At 42.6% G+C, this 14,623-nt stretch overlaps 1 protein-coding gene across 5 annotated transcripts in view; it reads right to left on the reverse strand.

Moving 5' to 3' along the window:
• Positions 1-14,623, reverse strand: part of CAPN8 (calpain 8) — a 44,801-nt gene that overhangs the window by 21,827 nt on the left and 8,351 nt on the right. For 4 of the 5 annotated variants that reach the window (XM_061350452.1, XM_061350448.1, XM_061350451.1 and 1 more), the window contains exons 3-13: positions 12,097-12,215; positions 10,792-10,925; positions 10,332-10,500; positions 9,356-9,439; positions 8,428-8,513; positions 6,993-7,067; positions 5,842-6,002; positions 4,974-5,149; positions 2,938-2,949; positions 1,110-1,321; positions 421-457 (exon numbers count right to left, since the gene is read on the reverse strand). In XM_061350452.1, the coding sequence (XP_061206436.1) occupies positions 421-457; positions 1,110-1,321; positions 2,938-2,949; positions 4,974-5,149; positions 5,842-6,002; positions 6,993-7,067; positions 8,428-8,513; positions 9,356-9,439; positions 10,332-10,500; positions 10,792-10,925; positions 12,097-12,215 (1,265 nt within the window). The remainder of the gene's footprint in view (positions 1-420; positions 458-1,109; positions 1,322-2,937; positions 2,950-4,973; positions 5,150-5,841; positions 6,003-6,992; positions 7,068-8,427; positions 8,514-9,355; positions 9,440-10,331; positions 10,501-10,791; positions 10,926-12,096; positions 12,216-14,623) is intronic. The other variant, XM_061350450.1, reaches the window with a different exon arrangement.

A 14,623-nucleotide genomic window follows, 5' to 3' on the forward strand; every position in this document is an offset into this window, starting at 1 on the left:
TGAAAAAGCTGCTGCCCCTGGCCAAAGCAGTTCAGCAGCTCCTTGGCAGTCTGCTCTTGCAATTTCAGGAAGACTATTTGTTTCTATGGAAAGGATCATTCTGTGCCCCCGCTGCCTCCTCCTACCTGTGCTAGATGGAAGAACAATTTAATGTGTTCCAGCCCAGTCTGGAAGGGTCCGGTTGCTGTGCCCCAAGGCCCCAGGTACATGAAAAATGCACTTGAAACTAAGACATGGAGATATGTAAAGAATCCCCATAAATATGTCACATAAACAAATATCCCAAAAAATATTTTTCCTGAGCACGAACACATACTGTGATGCCAGCTCAGGGAGAAACTAAAACCTCACCCCTGTTTTGCCCCCGCATTATGAAGAAGTCTGATAAGACAAAGTGATCCTCCCAGTAAAGACACTTACCTCATACGGTTTTCCAGACACCACATCACCTATTATCCTAAGGAAAAAAAGGAAAGAAAACAACTAGAAATGATGATTCTACCATTTGCCTTTAAAATAATTAGCAAAAGAAGCTGCTTTAAGCTGTTAATGAATGCACAGTGCAAGCCCCTAGGTTTCCTGCTTCCAAAGTTCCCCACTTCTGTCTGTCCCACCTCTTTGAAGATATTTTGCTTGAGAAATCCAGCCTTCTTGTTCTTGCATCCAGACTCCAGGTTTTTCATTCAGTGGCTGTTGTTGATACAACCCTTTTTAAAACCACCTCCTCGTCGTCATATTCCTAAATCCTGCACTTTAACTGTGGGAACTCTTATGTCACAGACCTGAGGGATCTAGTTACCTGAGGGATCTAGTGCTTGGTGGAGGCCATCTTAAGAGCCATGACTCTCTACCGTGCGTGTGCACACATATGGTAGACTATACGAGAAAATAGGTCCTAGAAATTGTCCCTGCCCATGTCAGGGGGGTTGGAACTAGATGATCTTAAGGTCCTTTCCAACCCAAACTATTCTATGATTCTAACTATTCTAAACAGGCTTATTTTGCTGGTAAAGAGAAAAGATAGAGCACAGGATGTGATTGCAACACCTGACCTTCTCCTTTATGTGCCCTGCCAGCAGAAAAGGAGGCTTTACAGAGAAGATACGCACTGTGTTTTAGCCTTCTTCTCAGAAAACACTCGCAGGCAGAACTCTCCGTTTTTGTAAGGCTCAAAAGTGGATGGCACAATGAGGTACTCGCCCCGGGGCAGCTTCATGCGGCTCGAGACTTCACGCAGGTTGATGTAAGGATCAGACCGGGCTACCGGTTGGTTCCTTGCGAAGAAAGCCCGGTTCATATGAATGTCTGTGTGGTTTTCCAGCTGTTGGGAAACGTGTGCTCGTTAGACACCATCTGACAATTCACTGGTAAGCCAGATGCCCTCCTTCAATTTCACTGCTTTAAATTTCTTAGTATAAAATAATAAATTGCAAGTGATGGCATAAAAGATAAGCACCAGGGTTCTGTTATAGGAAACAGGCAAATAATTAGAAGAGGTAAAGACCTTTCTCTATAAAGATTAGTTTTTACATGCCTCTTTACAATCTCTGATACAAAATAAATAAAAAGACCATAAATGTGTGCTCATATCTGGTCAAACCATACTTAAGTTGTCCATGTATTGAGCAGTTTTTGCTTTCACAGGTTGCCAGCACACAGATTTAAATGGCAGGATATTTTTGAGCAGTTTGTGGCATGGGATAAATCCCTTAATTACATAGGAATTGTCATCTCTGGTTTCTTTAAACAGACAGAAGAAACAGTAAACAGGACAAAGCAGTAGGCACAAGGATGAGACTTTTGGGTGCATACGAGATGACTTACCCAGCTTCTATGAGGAATACTAAGGATATTCCTTTGGATTATGCAGAAAATAGTGCTTAACTTTTCATTAATACCAATATATTCTTAAGCAAGTGAAAACTGCGTAGCTCATAAAACAAAACACTGATGTAAGAAGAAATAGCAGTGTTAGAATAACATCTCTGCTATAAACCTCCTATTCATGACTTTTTATCCACACGGATGTCTTTCAAAGAGTGTGATTCAGTGATCCACAAAAGGTGCTGTGTGGTTGACAATGTGTAGGGAATATTCCATACGAGTAGGGTTTCAGGCTGTCTAAGATCAGAGCATACAAAGATGTTACCATACATTTTATAATCATTCCGTTTTTCTGTTGTAAACTGTAGAAAAATATAGGGTTTTTTTCCAATTTGTTCTGAAGATAAGATTGGATTTGGTATTTATTCAACAGCCCCATCCTTTCTCCTCGCTCAATCTTAAACTAAGTGAGACTGCAGAGATTAAGAAGGCAGATCCATATCTCTTCCATTATATAAAGTTCATTTTCCCTTTGCATCTGCAAGGCTGTTAAAAAGAACACAGTTAATTGCTAGATGAATACACATTCATTTACTGAGAGAGAAGAAAATGTCTGAAAAGCCAAGGAAATTTGGCAGCACAGGCTGCTGGACCTCAGTAATAAGTATAGGCTATTATTACTGTCAGACACCCCTGGGGTCTCTTTCTTCTGGAATGAAAAGTCTCTTTACCTCAGTATTGACATCTGGGAGGATTAGAGAAGGTTGAGTGGGGTTTGTTCGCTATCACAGGTTTTGGAATTCTTCTAAACAACATTAGCTATGTTTTCTCCGTTTTAAAATGCAGACTGTTCTGCCTTCACCTGTACTAAATAGGTGAATTCTGACTTCTGTTACACAAGCTCAGTGGAAGCCAGATTTCAAAGAGTATAAATGAAGTCAAGAATGGGACTTGGATATCTGTAAATAAAGACTTGTGCCTTGGAAATAGTTATTTAGAACTGGAGATACTGGTCCAGTGAGCCAAGAACAAAGTCTTCCTGGTAGCTAAATTCCCCAGTGCAACAGGAGGTGTCCATCTGGATTGTAGAAATCTTCAGCAGAGATTACGTACCTCCTGAGGAATCTGAAATGTAGAGAAAGAACCAGTGTTAAAGGGCTGCTACATACCTGCATCTGTCATTAGGGTAAAAAAAACCCCAAACAGACCAACTAAACAAAAAGCACAGATAAAACCTCCTTCAGACACTTTATCGGTTTCATTCACAACCACATATTGCAGTATCAGTTGTACATGTAATTCTAGCTTGTGCAACAGCTGTTCCAAAGGAAAAACAGGATCTTCATCTAGAGGGATCTATACATTTAGTTGCTTTACTCCGGATGTGGTGGTGTCAACGATACTATTGGTTGGAAGTATTTGGGTAAGCCTTTAAATGTTCAGTCAGGAAGGTCAACAAGTTAGCCCCACTTTGCTAACCAAAAGCAAACTGCGGATTTACCACTACACACCTCAAATCTGAAGTCTACTGTTACAGCAGTATGATGAAAATAGGTCAGCATCACTAGCGATTAACCTGAGGGTGATGAGATTGTTGTAAAGCAATTACAACAAGTAACAAATTTCATGATTTGGCCCTTCCTAAACTAACTACGTTGCTGTGTTAATTTACCTATGAATGCAAGGCAGCTTTTCCAAAACCAAATAGTTGTCCTGAAAGCACAGACTCCAATGAGAGCCAAAGAGAGAATTGTCCTAAGTCCCAAAAAACCTTTTGAAAATATCACCCATACAATCACTGTGGAGCCTGAGATGGCTCCTGAAAACCCCAGGTCTTGTTCCTTAAAATTAGCATGATAGAAGGCCAGGAGCTTGGTGATGGACACACAGTTATCATCAGTAGGCAGTTTGAGCTGTTTGACTTACAGCATAAGTAAGGGCAGGTGGACTTAAACATCTTTTCATCTTTTCACCTTGCCTTGCAGAGGTCTGCTTTAGGTCACCGTCCATGCTGTCCTAACTGGGCCTCCTCAGCCACAGCATCAGCTGCAATGATGTAAATCTACAACAGTGCATGACCCAAGTAACATGGATCATAGCTGGATGTCTAGCTGAGATAACTTTGCAGCAATGTCTTTCAAAAGAAAGTCTTTATCTTGTTAAGAGTCACCAAGTCTACCCTACTATGGAAAAAAGTCAGATGGGATGAAATAGATGTAAAGCACAAAAGCTCTGCTAACTTCTCCAGGGTTGTACTCGGTGATATGAGCAGGCAAACATCCTAAATGTGTAAATTCCGGATGCCAATTGGCCAGGCTGGTTGGTACCACACAGATGGCAACTCAGAAATGTGCTCAGTGAGAACCATTTGTGTATGCAGACACTTAGGCACTAGGGAAAACCTTTCTAAGTTTTGAACCATGCTGCACAAGATACATTAGCAAAAGCCAGCCATTCCCATCTGCTCCCACCTGTGCTGGTTAATGATCTTCATCCGGTAAGAATCTATGCAACTTTTAATTGCTTGTCTCCAGATACGATATTGGGAATGATACTATTAGTTGGAAAGTTTTGTATTTTCTACTCTCCTCTCACATCACAGAAATTAGAGGTGATATTGTAGATTTTACCTACATTGTATTTTTAGAGATAGAAGCAACACTGGAAGAATCAAAAAAAAAAACCTCTTTTGCAGAAAGAAGGCAAAAAAAATACTGAACCAGAACAATACCATGGGAGACAATGAATGAAAACAGTTTTTAAATACGAGGGGAAAATAAGAAGAAAAAAGAAAGTGACTACTGAGCAGTAACCATAGGCTGTAATCAGAAACACTTATCTGGAATTGCCAGGCACCCTGAGCCTGCCCCCATTCAGATTTTGTAAGAGAAGGCTCTCAATGAGACTGTTGCTAAATTACTGCCTCTGGTTTTACACTGCTCTCCTATTAAAGTGGGACAAAATTGAGCCTAAATTTATCTGAATCTTTCCATATTATGTGGGTCAGAAAGAAAGGAGAGGATTTGAATCATCTCGCAAAACCCAGTTTTATTGAAGTGTAGTGCCGAGTGTCAAGATGTAGCACAGTGCTAATTTTTTCCTGCATAACTGAACAGGGACTAAAGCCTTCAAGCAGAAACAAACTTTACCTGATAGAGCGAATAACCAATACTAAGCAGAGCTTCTCCCATCTTCTTCTGTCTCCTGCGGTACTTCTGCATCAAGCCTACCAGTATGGTACAGCATGGCTCATTCAAACTTCCTTCATGGTCATCATCTGGTTCTTCCAACCGGATTTTAAACTGGGGATTGGTCCAATATGTTGCTAAGAATACCCAAGGTGAGACATAAAGAAGAAGATTTTGATGTCATTGTGGCCAAGATAGCTGTCACTAGGATTATAGAGAATATCTCTTTGGAAGGACTTCTGCTTGGAGTTTTCCCAGTCCTCTCCATTACGTTATATGGGGTTTTGCTGAATATCAGTTTGAGCTGTGACAAATCAAAGCACCAAGGTATTTTCTGGGGACTAATAACCAACAGGGAGGAGTTGATATCATTAATTCCAGACAGTCATTTATCTCCAGGAAACATCCTTGGCCAAGGCTGTTATTATTGCAAGAGAATCAAAAGCCAGACAGCCTCTCCTCCAGAGATCTAACCTGAGAATGAATGGAAAACAACACTGCCACTGAACTGTGACACTTCCCTGGCCTGCCCAACCCTTTGGGGGATTGCTCCAGTCAGTAGCAAAAACCACGTAAGCAGGAAAAGCAGACAGAGAAAAAAGAAAAGACCACAGCCATGAATTAACTGCTTAGAGGATTGCTAATCCCCGATGAGGAAATAAGTGTGAATTAGATCTTCATTTAAACTGCCAAGCTTTTGCTTACAGTCTAAACTACACAGAAAGAGCTGCACATCCAAGCCCTTCCCATCGAAGCCCCTTCCAGTTTACAAGCTTGTATTTTTTTTAGTGTTTTGGTTGGTATTTTCACCACTTAGCTGGGTCTCCACCTTGGTAGTTCTGGCAGCCCCCAGCAGTCGAACCCCGTCTCCACTGCCCATTAAACAGGGTCAGGTCCCATCTATTGACCTCGTTGCTTGTCAGTGTGTCAGGAGTCAAGTTGCAGATCTCAAGCCGGGTGAACTGCCTTTGAAAATCTGAAAATGCCATCCTGGCACACAAAAAGACCAGGGTTAGTCCATCAGCCTCAACAGTCAAGGCAACTGCAAATGGATGGCTCTCCCAACAGGCCAGCGAACATCAGTACTACAGAGATGCCCAAAGCCACATTTAATTGAACTCTGAATCTTGGAACTGGCTTTTGGGAGACAAATTTCCTGCTCCTTTAATGAGCTGTGTGTCCTGGAGACAGTTGTCAATGGCTGTTACACATACTGGGCTCAGCCATACCACTTTCTGTCATCGCCAGCAGTGGGCAATCCCTTATGATCATGCTTCATTTACGAAAACTGGTGGGAAAAAATGTGCATGGAGGTGCCATTTAATAGAAGCAAAAATTGGCCCTTATGAAAGTGTCACGCTGTAGAACAGTTTCAGTTTGGTGTTGTGCTTTAATTCTGTGGCTTGATGTTTATTTTTAGCATTCCTAGTACGTCTGCATGAGTGACAGTCATTGATCACTTCATGCCGCAAGCAGAGGTCTATTCTCATTTCTCAGTGCCTTATGGTCCGTATAGCTGATTGCACTACAAGATGGTGGCCGTTTATCTTCCCAGTCTAGGACAGAGTGACATGAGCTCAGTACTGATCCATATAATCAACTAAGTGGGATGGGCTTTCCATTAGGTCTGGGTAAACAGGCTCTTCCCAAGCTGGTACTCTAAACCTTTTCATTAGTGTGTAGCATTTAGGCAAAAAAATAAACTTCAAAATGTAGAGCAGCTGAGGTTCATTCTTGCCACCTCATTAATTTTATTACCATCTGGTCTCTATATTTTGTATAAGCACTGAATTACGCAAGCTCTAATAAAAGGTAATATTTGAACGGGAAGGGAGATAAACACGAGTCTAACAATGCATGCATGTCATTATTAACCCCTTTGGTGCTGGCAGTTTCTCTGCAACCAACTGAAAGGACTGCTTAAAGAGCACACATGCATGTAAAATGCCCAAAAGGTTAATCTAAATAAACAGTTCTCACCAAAACTCTCCATCATCTACTTGCTTATCCAGAGCTTGTTTTTGTTTGGGATCAATGTAATTCCATTCAGGAGCACTGCAGGCAAAACACAAAAGCAAGCTGTTCAGTTGTGTTTTGTTCTACAAGAAGATCAGAGGGTTAGGCTCTCTTTTTGGTTACAGCTGACAAAGGAGTATGTATTTCTTCAGCAACTAGACCTTCTGCCCCTCTCAATGTCAGTACACACTGCAACCTGACTATATGCGGCTGTAATCACACTGCAACCATATATGCTGCAAATAAGCCTTAAGCTGAATCATCACCTCCAGGAGCCAGAATGTACAAATATTTCAGACTGGCTGGATTAGATAACATGCAGCCTGAAAGTCAGGCAGAGCTTCTCCACTGTAAGATCTATTGGGATGCCTGAGAGTCTCCCTAGGGAAATGATAGAAGCTCTGCTGCTGGAGCCACAAAAAGAAGAAAGCAAAACAGTGGAATTAGTAGTGCACAAAACGTCACTGCTCCTTTCCCATCCTGATGTTCAAGTGCAGCAAAAGCTGGATTCTGCTCTGATCTGCTCCCATGCGTCCATGCAGTTCTGTACCTGCCTCAGCAGGGCTGTGCCATGATAAAACAGGTATAATAAAATCAGGATATGGCATGTGTTCATGCCTCAGGCATCTTAACTTGGGGCTGAGCAAAGCAGCTCTGGTAAAGGTAAGAATAATTGTAATGTTTATCTCTATTTTCTGTCCTTAAGCATGATACAATATCAGCACCAGGACTGCAGTCAGTCAGTCAGGAGAGGAAAGTGGAATCTCTGAGTGCTGCATGAAAAAATATGTTGTGGCCCCAATTAAACTGACATTTACACCATTCTAAATACAAAAATAAAGAGCTGTTGTCACTGCCAGTTTCCTGGATTCCAGGATAGTGAGAGCCTGGACAGTTTCTGAGGGATCTTCAAACCTCTAGGTCCTTGGCTTAGTCAACATCCCCAATTCTTTAAGATTCTCCGGTAGAAACTGGTCTGCTTTAGAGCCAAGCAACCTTAGAGTTGAAGCAGAGGCACAATAATTTATCCCTTCTGTAATTCCCAGGGATGGAATTGGTTGCATATTCTTCTATGGTCCTGGGACCATCAGTAAGATCAACCTGAGAGAAGTTATCTTGCAAAATGATGTGGATATGGCTTGCGTTGGTTAGCTCACAATTAAAACGTGGGCTGTTCGCTCTTATTTGATAGCTCTGCGTGAGGCAGGGAAGAATGTCCGCGAGGCAGAGCAGATCAATATCTAACCCTGCTAATAAATTAATAGTGTTTTATTCCAACTGATTCAGTATCTCCCCTAAATGTGCTTTGTGATTGGATTGACTCCATAGTCCCAATTTAACTTTTAAAACATACCAAAATACACTGAAGAGAGAGAAGTAGGGGCATATAAAAACCTACTTATCACTCCAAGCTCCAGTCCACTCCACTTCACCCCAGGGATTTCTAAGCCTCACTAGTTTCTCTAGCCGTCCTCTGTAATATACCTAAAAGATCCACAACAAACAGAGTGTGAGCACTTCCATTATTCCAATCATCACAGGACAATTGCTTTTCAGACTGGATAAAACATGATTGGTACTTGAGTGATGCAGTCAATTACAATTTGTAAAAGTTAGAAGACACATAGATACCTTCCACCCTTGTTTTACATTATCCCATGCCACCAAGCGAGCCATTAGCTGCAGCACTCACCGTTTCATATAATGACAGCAACCTGCAAGGAAAAACATCAGCTACCAAACAGCAGAATATCTACGTCCTCAAAAGCAGGAGACATCACACAACACAGCAAGGCTGGAAAGAGGTTATTTGGCATGGGCACCTCTGTGAGGGTTTCGGTTTCAGAGGAGCAGGAGTATTTAGGGCTCACTGTGAAGGTGAGACTAATGGCACAGTTCCTGAAAGAGGCTTTTACTCCTTTCTCATTAGTGCTGACTGGCAAAGTACATGCTCCCACTTCATGAAGTACAAATGTGGGGAAAAGGCTGCCTCTTCTGTTTCTCCTTTCTGTACCCTCCATTTAAGTTACAGCTTAGCCCACCTTTACATTTTGTATTCCAGTCTGCTGGTACAACACAAGTTGCAGACTGCACTCTATATATACTATATATATGAGTATATATACTATATATACTGTATATAACTACCAGTACAAAGCTTCTGACCTGACTAAGTACTGCAGGTACTTTCCTTTTACTGTAAGAGGGTGCATCGGTGAGCAACATATTTATTTGGTCAGTCACAGAAAGCCATCAGAAAGTTGAAGGCAGTGTAGTATTGCAAGCCCAAGCTGGTTGGTATGATGGCCCTGAAGAGGCTGACTTACCTCTTCTGCTCCAGTGACAGAGTAAGCATGTCCCTTCACCAACTTCAGACTTGTGATTGCTTCTATTTGAGATGCAGATGTTATCTGGGGTGATAAAAGTATACTCATTTAGGACTGCATACTGTACAAGAACTCTGCTTTCATGAGCAAATGAATATAGGGGGGGAAGATATCCAAAGCAGTATGCACAATGAATATCAATATTCTTGGTGCAAAGTATATTAAATAGAGGTGAGATCCACAGCAAAAGTTCATCTCTACAGTTCCAGCCCCTAAATATGCAGTCCTAGCACAGCAGAAATTCAATTAAATCTAAACCTAAATCTAAATCCAGTTCCCAGCTTAGGTAACAGACCCAGTCACCTGCAAAGACAAGTTTGTGCAAACTAAGATCTTGTCTGCCTCAGCTGAGATCCAACATATCAAAATTTGAATAATTTGGATAATCTTATATGCCATGAGTCAGGATTTCAACCAGGATAAGGAAACAGGATGTGAAAGGCATGAAGTTTTGGTAACACGTACAAACATCATCTGTAACTTGAGCGAGCTGGTATTACATGTGTTAATAATCTTTAGGACTGAAAACCAAAGGCGGAGTCAGACTACAGGCTACAAGAAAACATCTCAAAGAGTTTGTTTCCGGCAGTCGAGGGTCTGGAGCTGAAATTACACAGAATCTGAGTGAGAAATGATACTCTGAGAATGAAAACAGAGTGTGGGAAGTCCACAGTTCATGCCATGGCTCTAAGTATTATCACATGCTTGTGAAAAGGGAGGCATGATGAGAGTTGGTTATTTAGAATTTAGTCCAACGTTTTCATAGCTGAAATCAATAAAATTCTCCCATTATTAGACTTCGATTTTACTTCAGATCTTCCTACCTATGTCTAACATTGGTCTGAGCTTTTGTTGCAGTATAAACCAGAGCCCTGAGAAGAAGAGCAAGGAGAGTAAAGCAGCAACAGTGTCTTACATCAATGGAACAGCCAAGCAGCGACCCAGCTCTCAGAGCCTTCTGGATGATTTGATACAGGTTTGAAGGAGCCCTCCGCAGTTCATAGGACTCGGAGATGCCTCCAGTAAAATCCTCAAAGCCCTCTATAGTGGACCCTCCTATGAGAGCTTCATAAGAGCTGTTCAACCTGGGGGAGAGATGACAAGAGCTTTATCAGGGGCCGTCTCCACCTGTAAGCATTGGCACTGCAGAAAGAAGGGTTTATAATTTAGTATCAGACATCAGTGTGACCTGGAGCACCAGCAGTAAAACCCCTTGAAACAGACAGTTGGCAATACCCTTTATGAACCTAGATAAGTAAATAATGGACGGAATGGAGGCTGCATTTGAGTGCACTGCATTGTGTCTAACACCACAACCACTTCTGCAGTCAACTTCTGCAGACCCAGGAGTGCTGCTCCTGCTTAGGGCACCGTACTTGGCATACGCCTTCTCCAACAGTGCGCTCCAGAACTCATTGCCTTCCTCCGAGTGCACGAAGAGCAGCTTCCCGTTCCTGGTGGGCAGCCGGTCATCCACCACGACGTCCACCCACTCCCCGTACTGCCAGAACTGATGGAAAGAAGACAGGAAAAGATAATGGAGGCTGGTGTGCACATAATAGCTCCACGCTACTATCTTCCTATCCCTTCGCCTGTCATCAGCTCCCCCTGGATAAATCACTGTAAGGTTTTGTTCCTGTGTTGGACCCCTCTCCCTTGTAATAGAGGCAAACCCTTCCCAGCCCTGTGAAGCACTGAGCAGGCTTTTAACCTATTCAATTTTGCTGATAGGCAATATTAACAGCCACTTGTTGCACATTACACTTGGAACACTGTCTGAGCTCCATGGCGGCAAGTCCAGAAAGCTAGTGTGTAGTAATAGCTCTAAGTGCTGGTTCCAATTCAAATCAATTCAGAGTATCCAAATCAGAATACTCTAAAGTGCCTTTTCTCTACTCTTTTAAGGCCCAATCCACAGGAAAATAAAACAACCGTGCCCCTGCTGCAAGGAGAGGTCGCCCAAAAGGGAAACACTCAATAGTGGCAATTCCCTTCTGAAAATAGTGGGAAACGTGTGTAACATTCCTAATGCTATCTTTTTGCCTGAACTCTAGAAACACTCCATAATTTGATGCAGTCCTGAAAGGAAACAAGATAACTCACATAATAACCCCCTCTGCTGAGATGAGCTGGTGAAAGGAATAGGTGTGTGCTCTATAACATCTGTCCTCACCAAAACACCTCCTTTATCTTTGCAGAATGAATCCATATTGCTCACTCCTGAGCCTAACCTCCAATCAAAGCAGGCTGCCGCAGTCACAACACACTGGGTCTACAGGTTAGGAAATCCAGGCAAAGCCACAGGGAGGGAAGGGAAGGAGAAGCAGAAGGAAGCACATCAGCCTGAATACACTCTTGACAGTTAGCAGTGACAGAGCTTGGCTTGACTCACACGGCATGATGGTTTGGCTCAGTTTATAAACCCTGTATAACCCACTGAGCCCTATCAGCTGTAAGACAGCAGAACCTAGCCAGTAAGTAGGTGTCATGTAGCATTATTTAACTGTGCACTTCTTTTCTTTCCCTCTCCCCCACCAATTTCACTTGAACAGTTTCATTCTTGAATATTTAGCCTGTGCCAAACACACACACACACACACACACACACGCAAAACAACCCTGGTTTATCTAAATACTAGAATTTTCCTTTTTTATTCTCAATACCCTGATCATATAGGTACCTGAAAATGAAAGATCCCAGCATAGTCCTTCTGGAAACTCTGAGCCTTGGGAACAACGCGGTACAGAATGTCTGGATTCAAAGTGAGAGATGCAATGGCAGCCAGGAGCCAGCAGTCACCTAAAACCACATATGATACATGCAGAGAAGTATAAATAAGAGTTTGCTGAGTTGAGCCTTACACCATTATATCACGCTTCCCTCTAGACTTAAATGCCAGCATTAAGAGCTTTGCAAGGTCCTGCCAGACTCAATATTGCTTCTGCAATCCATTCTGTTTTGTTATTTATCTCTTTTGCTCATTTTCCACTCACCCAGACTACACAGGTATCTTGGGTCCTCTAAGGCTGATCATGGTGGAAATTTCGATGGTCTAGTTTAGGCTTTGCCATTCTGATTTTTTTTAATGAAGCTGTGAAAGCAGGCTGCTTTATCTAAGCTTCTTAATTCCCTCAGGATGTCAAGAACATAGCCAGAGAGAGGGTATGTGGGTTGTAAAGCCTGATGGGCACTACAGTGTTAATGAACTGCGGTACTTTAAACCAAAGCTACCACACCTGGGAGAGGCAAGGGCTTAGAAAGTGTCCAGAAGAGGGCAAAAGCTTTGGGTAGGTAAAAGGATGGTGGGACTTCCATTTCTATCTTTGGAGACGATTTGATGGATAGCATGGGAATTTGGGTGGCTATTCTTCCTTAGCCCTTTTATCAAAGGTCTGAACTGGAACCAGCACTTAGAGCTATGACTACCAATTTGCTCAAAAGTCTAATGGAAGCTAAAGTCGCCTGGGAACACTGTAAGGACGTGAGCCTTTTCTCTGGCCCATTCCTTGTCCTGTTAAGGACGGGCACTCTCCCTGGAGGCTGTGCATCCTGCAGCTGGAGCTGTCTGCAGGCTTAGTTACCTGCTTGTTGTGGATTGGAGGCTGGATAAATTGAAGGTACTATCACATGAAAGGTGGTGCCCCTGGGAATCTCAATGACTCCTGGGTTTCTTACAGTGTGTGCATGCTGCAAACAGTAGGAAGCACTTTTGTGATTCTGTGTTATTTCTGAGGTGTGCAGAAAGTCTGGAAGAACAAAACTGCTCTGAAGGTCCATTTTCCTGGTTCCTGCGGATTATCTGTGCCAAGACGTAGTTTCTTTATGCATGTTCATATTCTGCAAAAGGAACTGGCATAATAGCTCTTGCTTCAGTGGAAATAAGCTAAGCAGAGAAACAGAAGAAAGAGTTTAGTCTGTAGCATGATTTAGTATCTTAGAGCAGCAGTTAACTCTTTATATTGACTTGGGCTTTATGATATAGTGCCATCATGAATATAATTGTATAGGCAAGATATGGGGACTTGCTGGTACTCATGCTCCCTGCTTCCTGTACTCACTGGGTGATACCCAGGTACTTCTTACAAGCTGAGCAACAAACAGATGTTTTCAGCTGTGCAAGCAGAGACTTGATAAACACCAGCAAAGAAGTGCCCTGGTGTGATGATCTGTAACTAACCACTGGAGCTAGCTCATTGGATTATGGGTGCAAAAGAGGGATCTACCCAGTGTGCCAGCCAGTTTCCATCCTGTACCCAGTGTTTCCCTTCTGTTTCCAATCAGTACGGAAAACCTAGTATTAGTATATGAGGTGCTGCTTGAGCCTTGCCCCAGGATTTCTCTGTGTTATGTGGCTGCCACATTCAAGAAAGACCATTCAAGGTACAAAGGGGTAGAAGAATGCCTGGATTACCTCCTTCTCCCCCTCCACCTGCCTTTCTTATGTGAGAAGAGCTTGAAGTTTTGTTCTGCTCATGTTACGCAAGTGAAGTTTGAAGAGGAAGTGTGAGGTAGGTTGAATGCTACTTTGCACAAAAGCTGTTTGAGCCAAGAGCTCTTACTTGAAAAGTAAGAGGTCTTCTACAGGAGCATAGACAAATTAAACTAAAAGGGTTGTGATGTGTTTAAACTGGAAATGGGAAAGAGTTGCTGCTGTGCATACGGAAAAGAGAATCCAAAAGCCTCATCCTCTACAACAACTATGAGCAAAAACCTTAAGCTCATCTTCAACCTAATTATTTTTGAAGTTCTTTTTCATTCTGTGGGACAGGGCTCAACTCCCTGGTCTGGAAGGTTCTTCCCAGCCTTAGGTATCTACGCATAAAACAAGCAAAATTAGGAGAGCACGGGGCGGGGGGGGAAGGCTTCAAGAAACTCCTCTCCCAAGAAAATGTAGATGCAGCAAAAAATGAGACAGAACACCCAGATCTGCTTTGTATGTATTTCTTTTGGGCTTTCCTTAGTACAGGTGTATTCCTTATGCTGTTACAATTTGTCCTTTTGCTTGGAGAGATAGCACTAACGGTGACAAGTCTGAGAAATGACTCTTCAGAGGAGGAAGAAGAAAAGCCTTATGAAGTTATAAATTAAGCCCTCATTTTCTCCACTACCCCAGACTTTCTTGCTGCCCTGGCTGTTCCTGGCATGCTGTGGAGCACAGAAGGTTGCAGGGTGGGGGTCCTGGTGTCCCTGTGGTGTCCCTCCACTCG

This window comes from Neopsephotus bourkii, unplaced genomic scaffold (assembly GCF_033783945.1).
Source record: "Neopsephotus bourkii isolate Nb327-2 ecotype Australia unplaced genomic scaffold, CSIRO-AGI_Nbou_v1 NB_518, whole genome shotgun sequence".
Lineage (NCBI taxonomy): Eukaryota > Metazoa > Chordata > Aves > Psittaciformes > Psittacidae > Neopsephotus > Neopsephotus bourkii.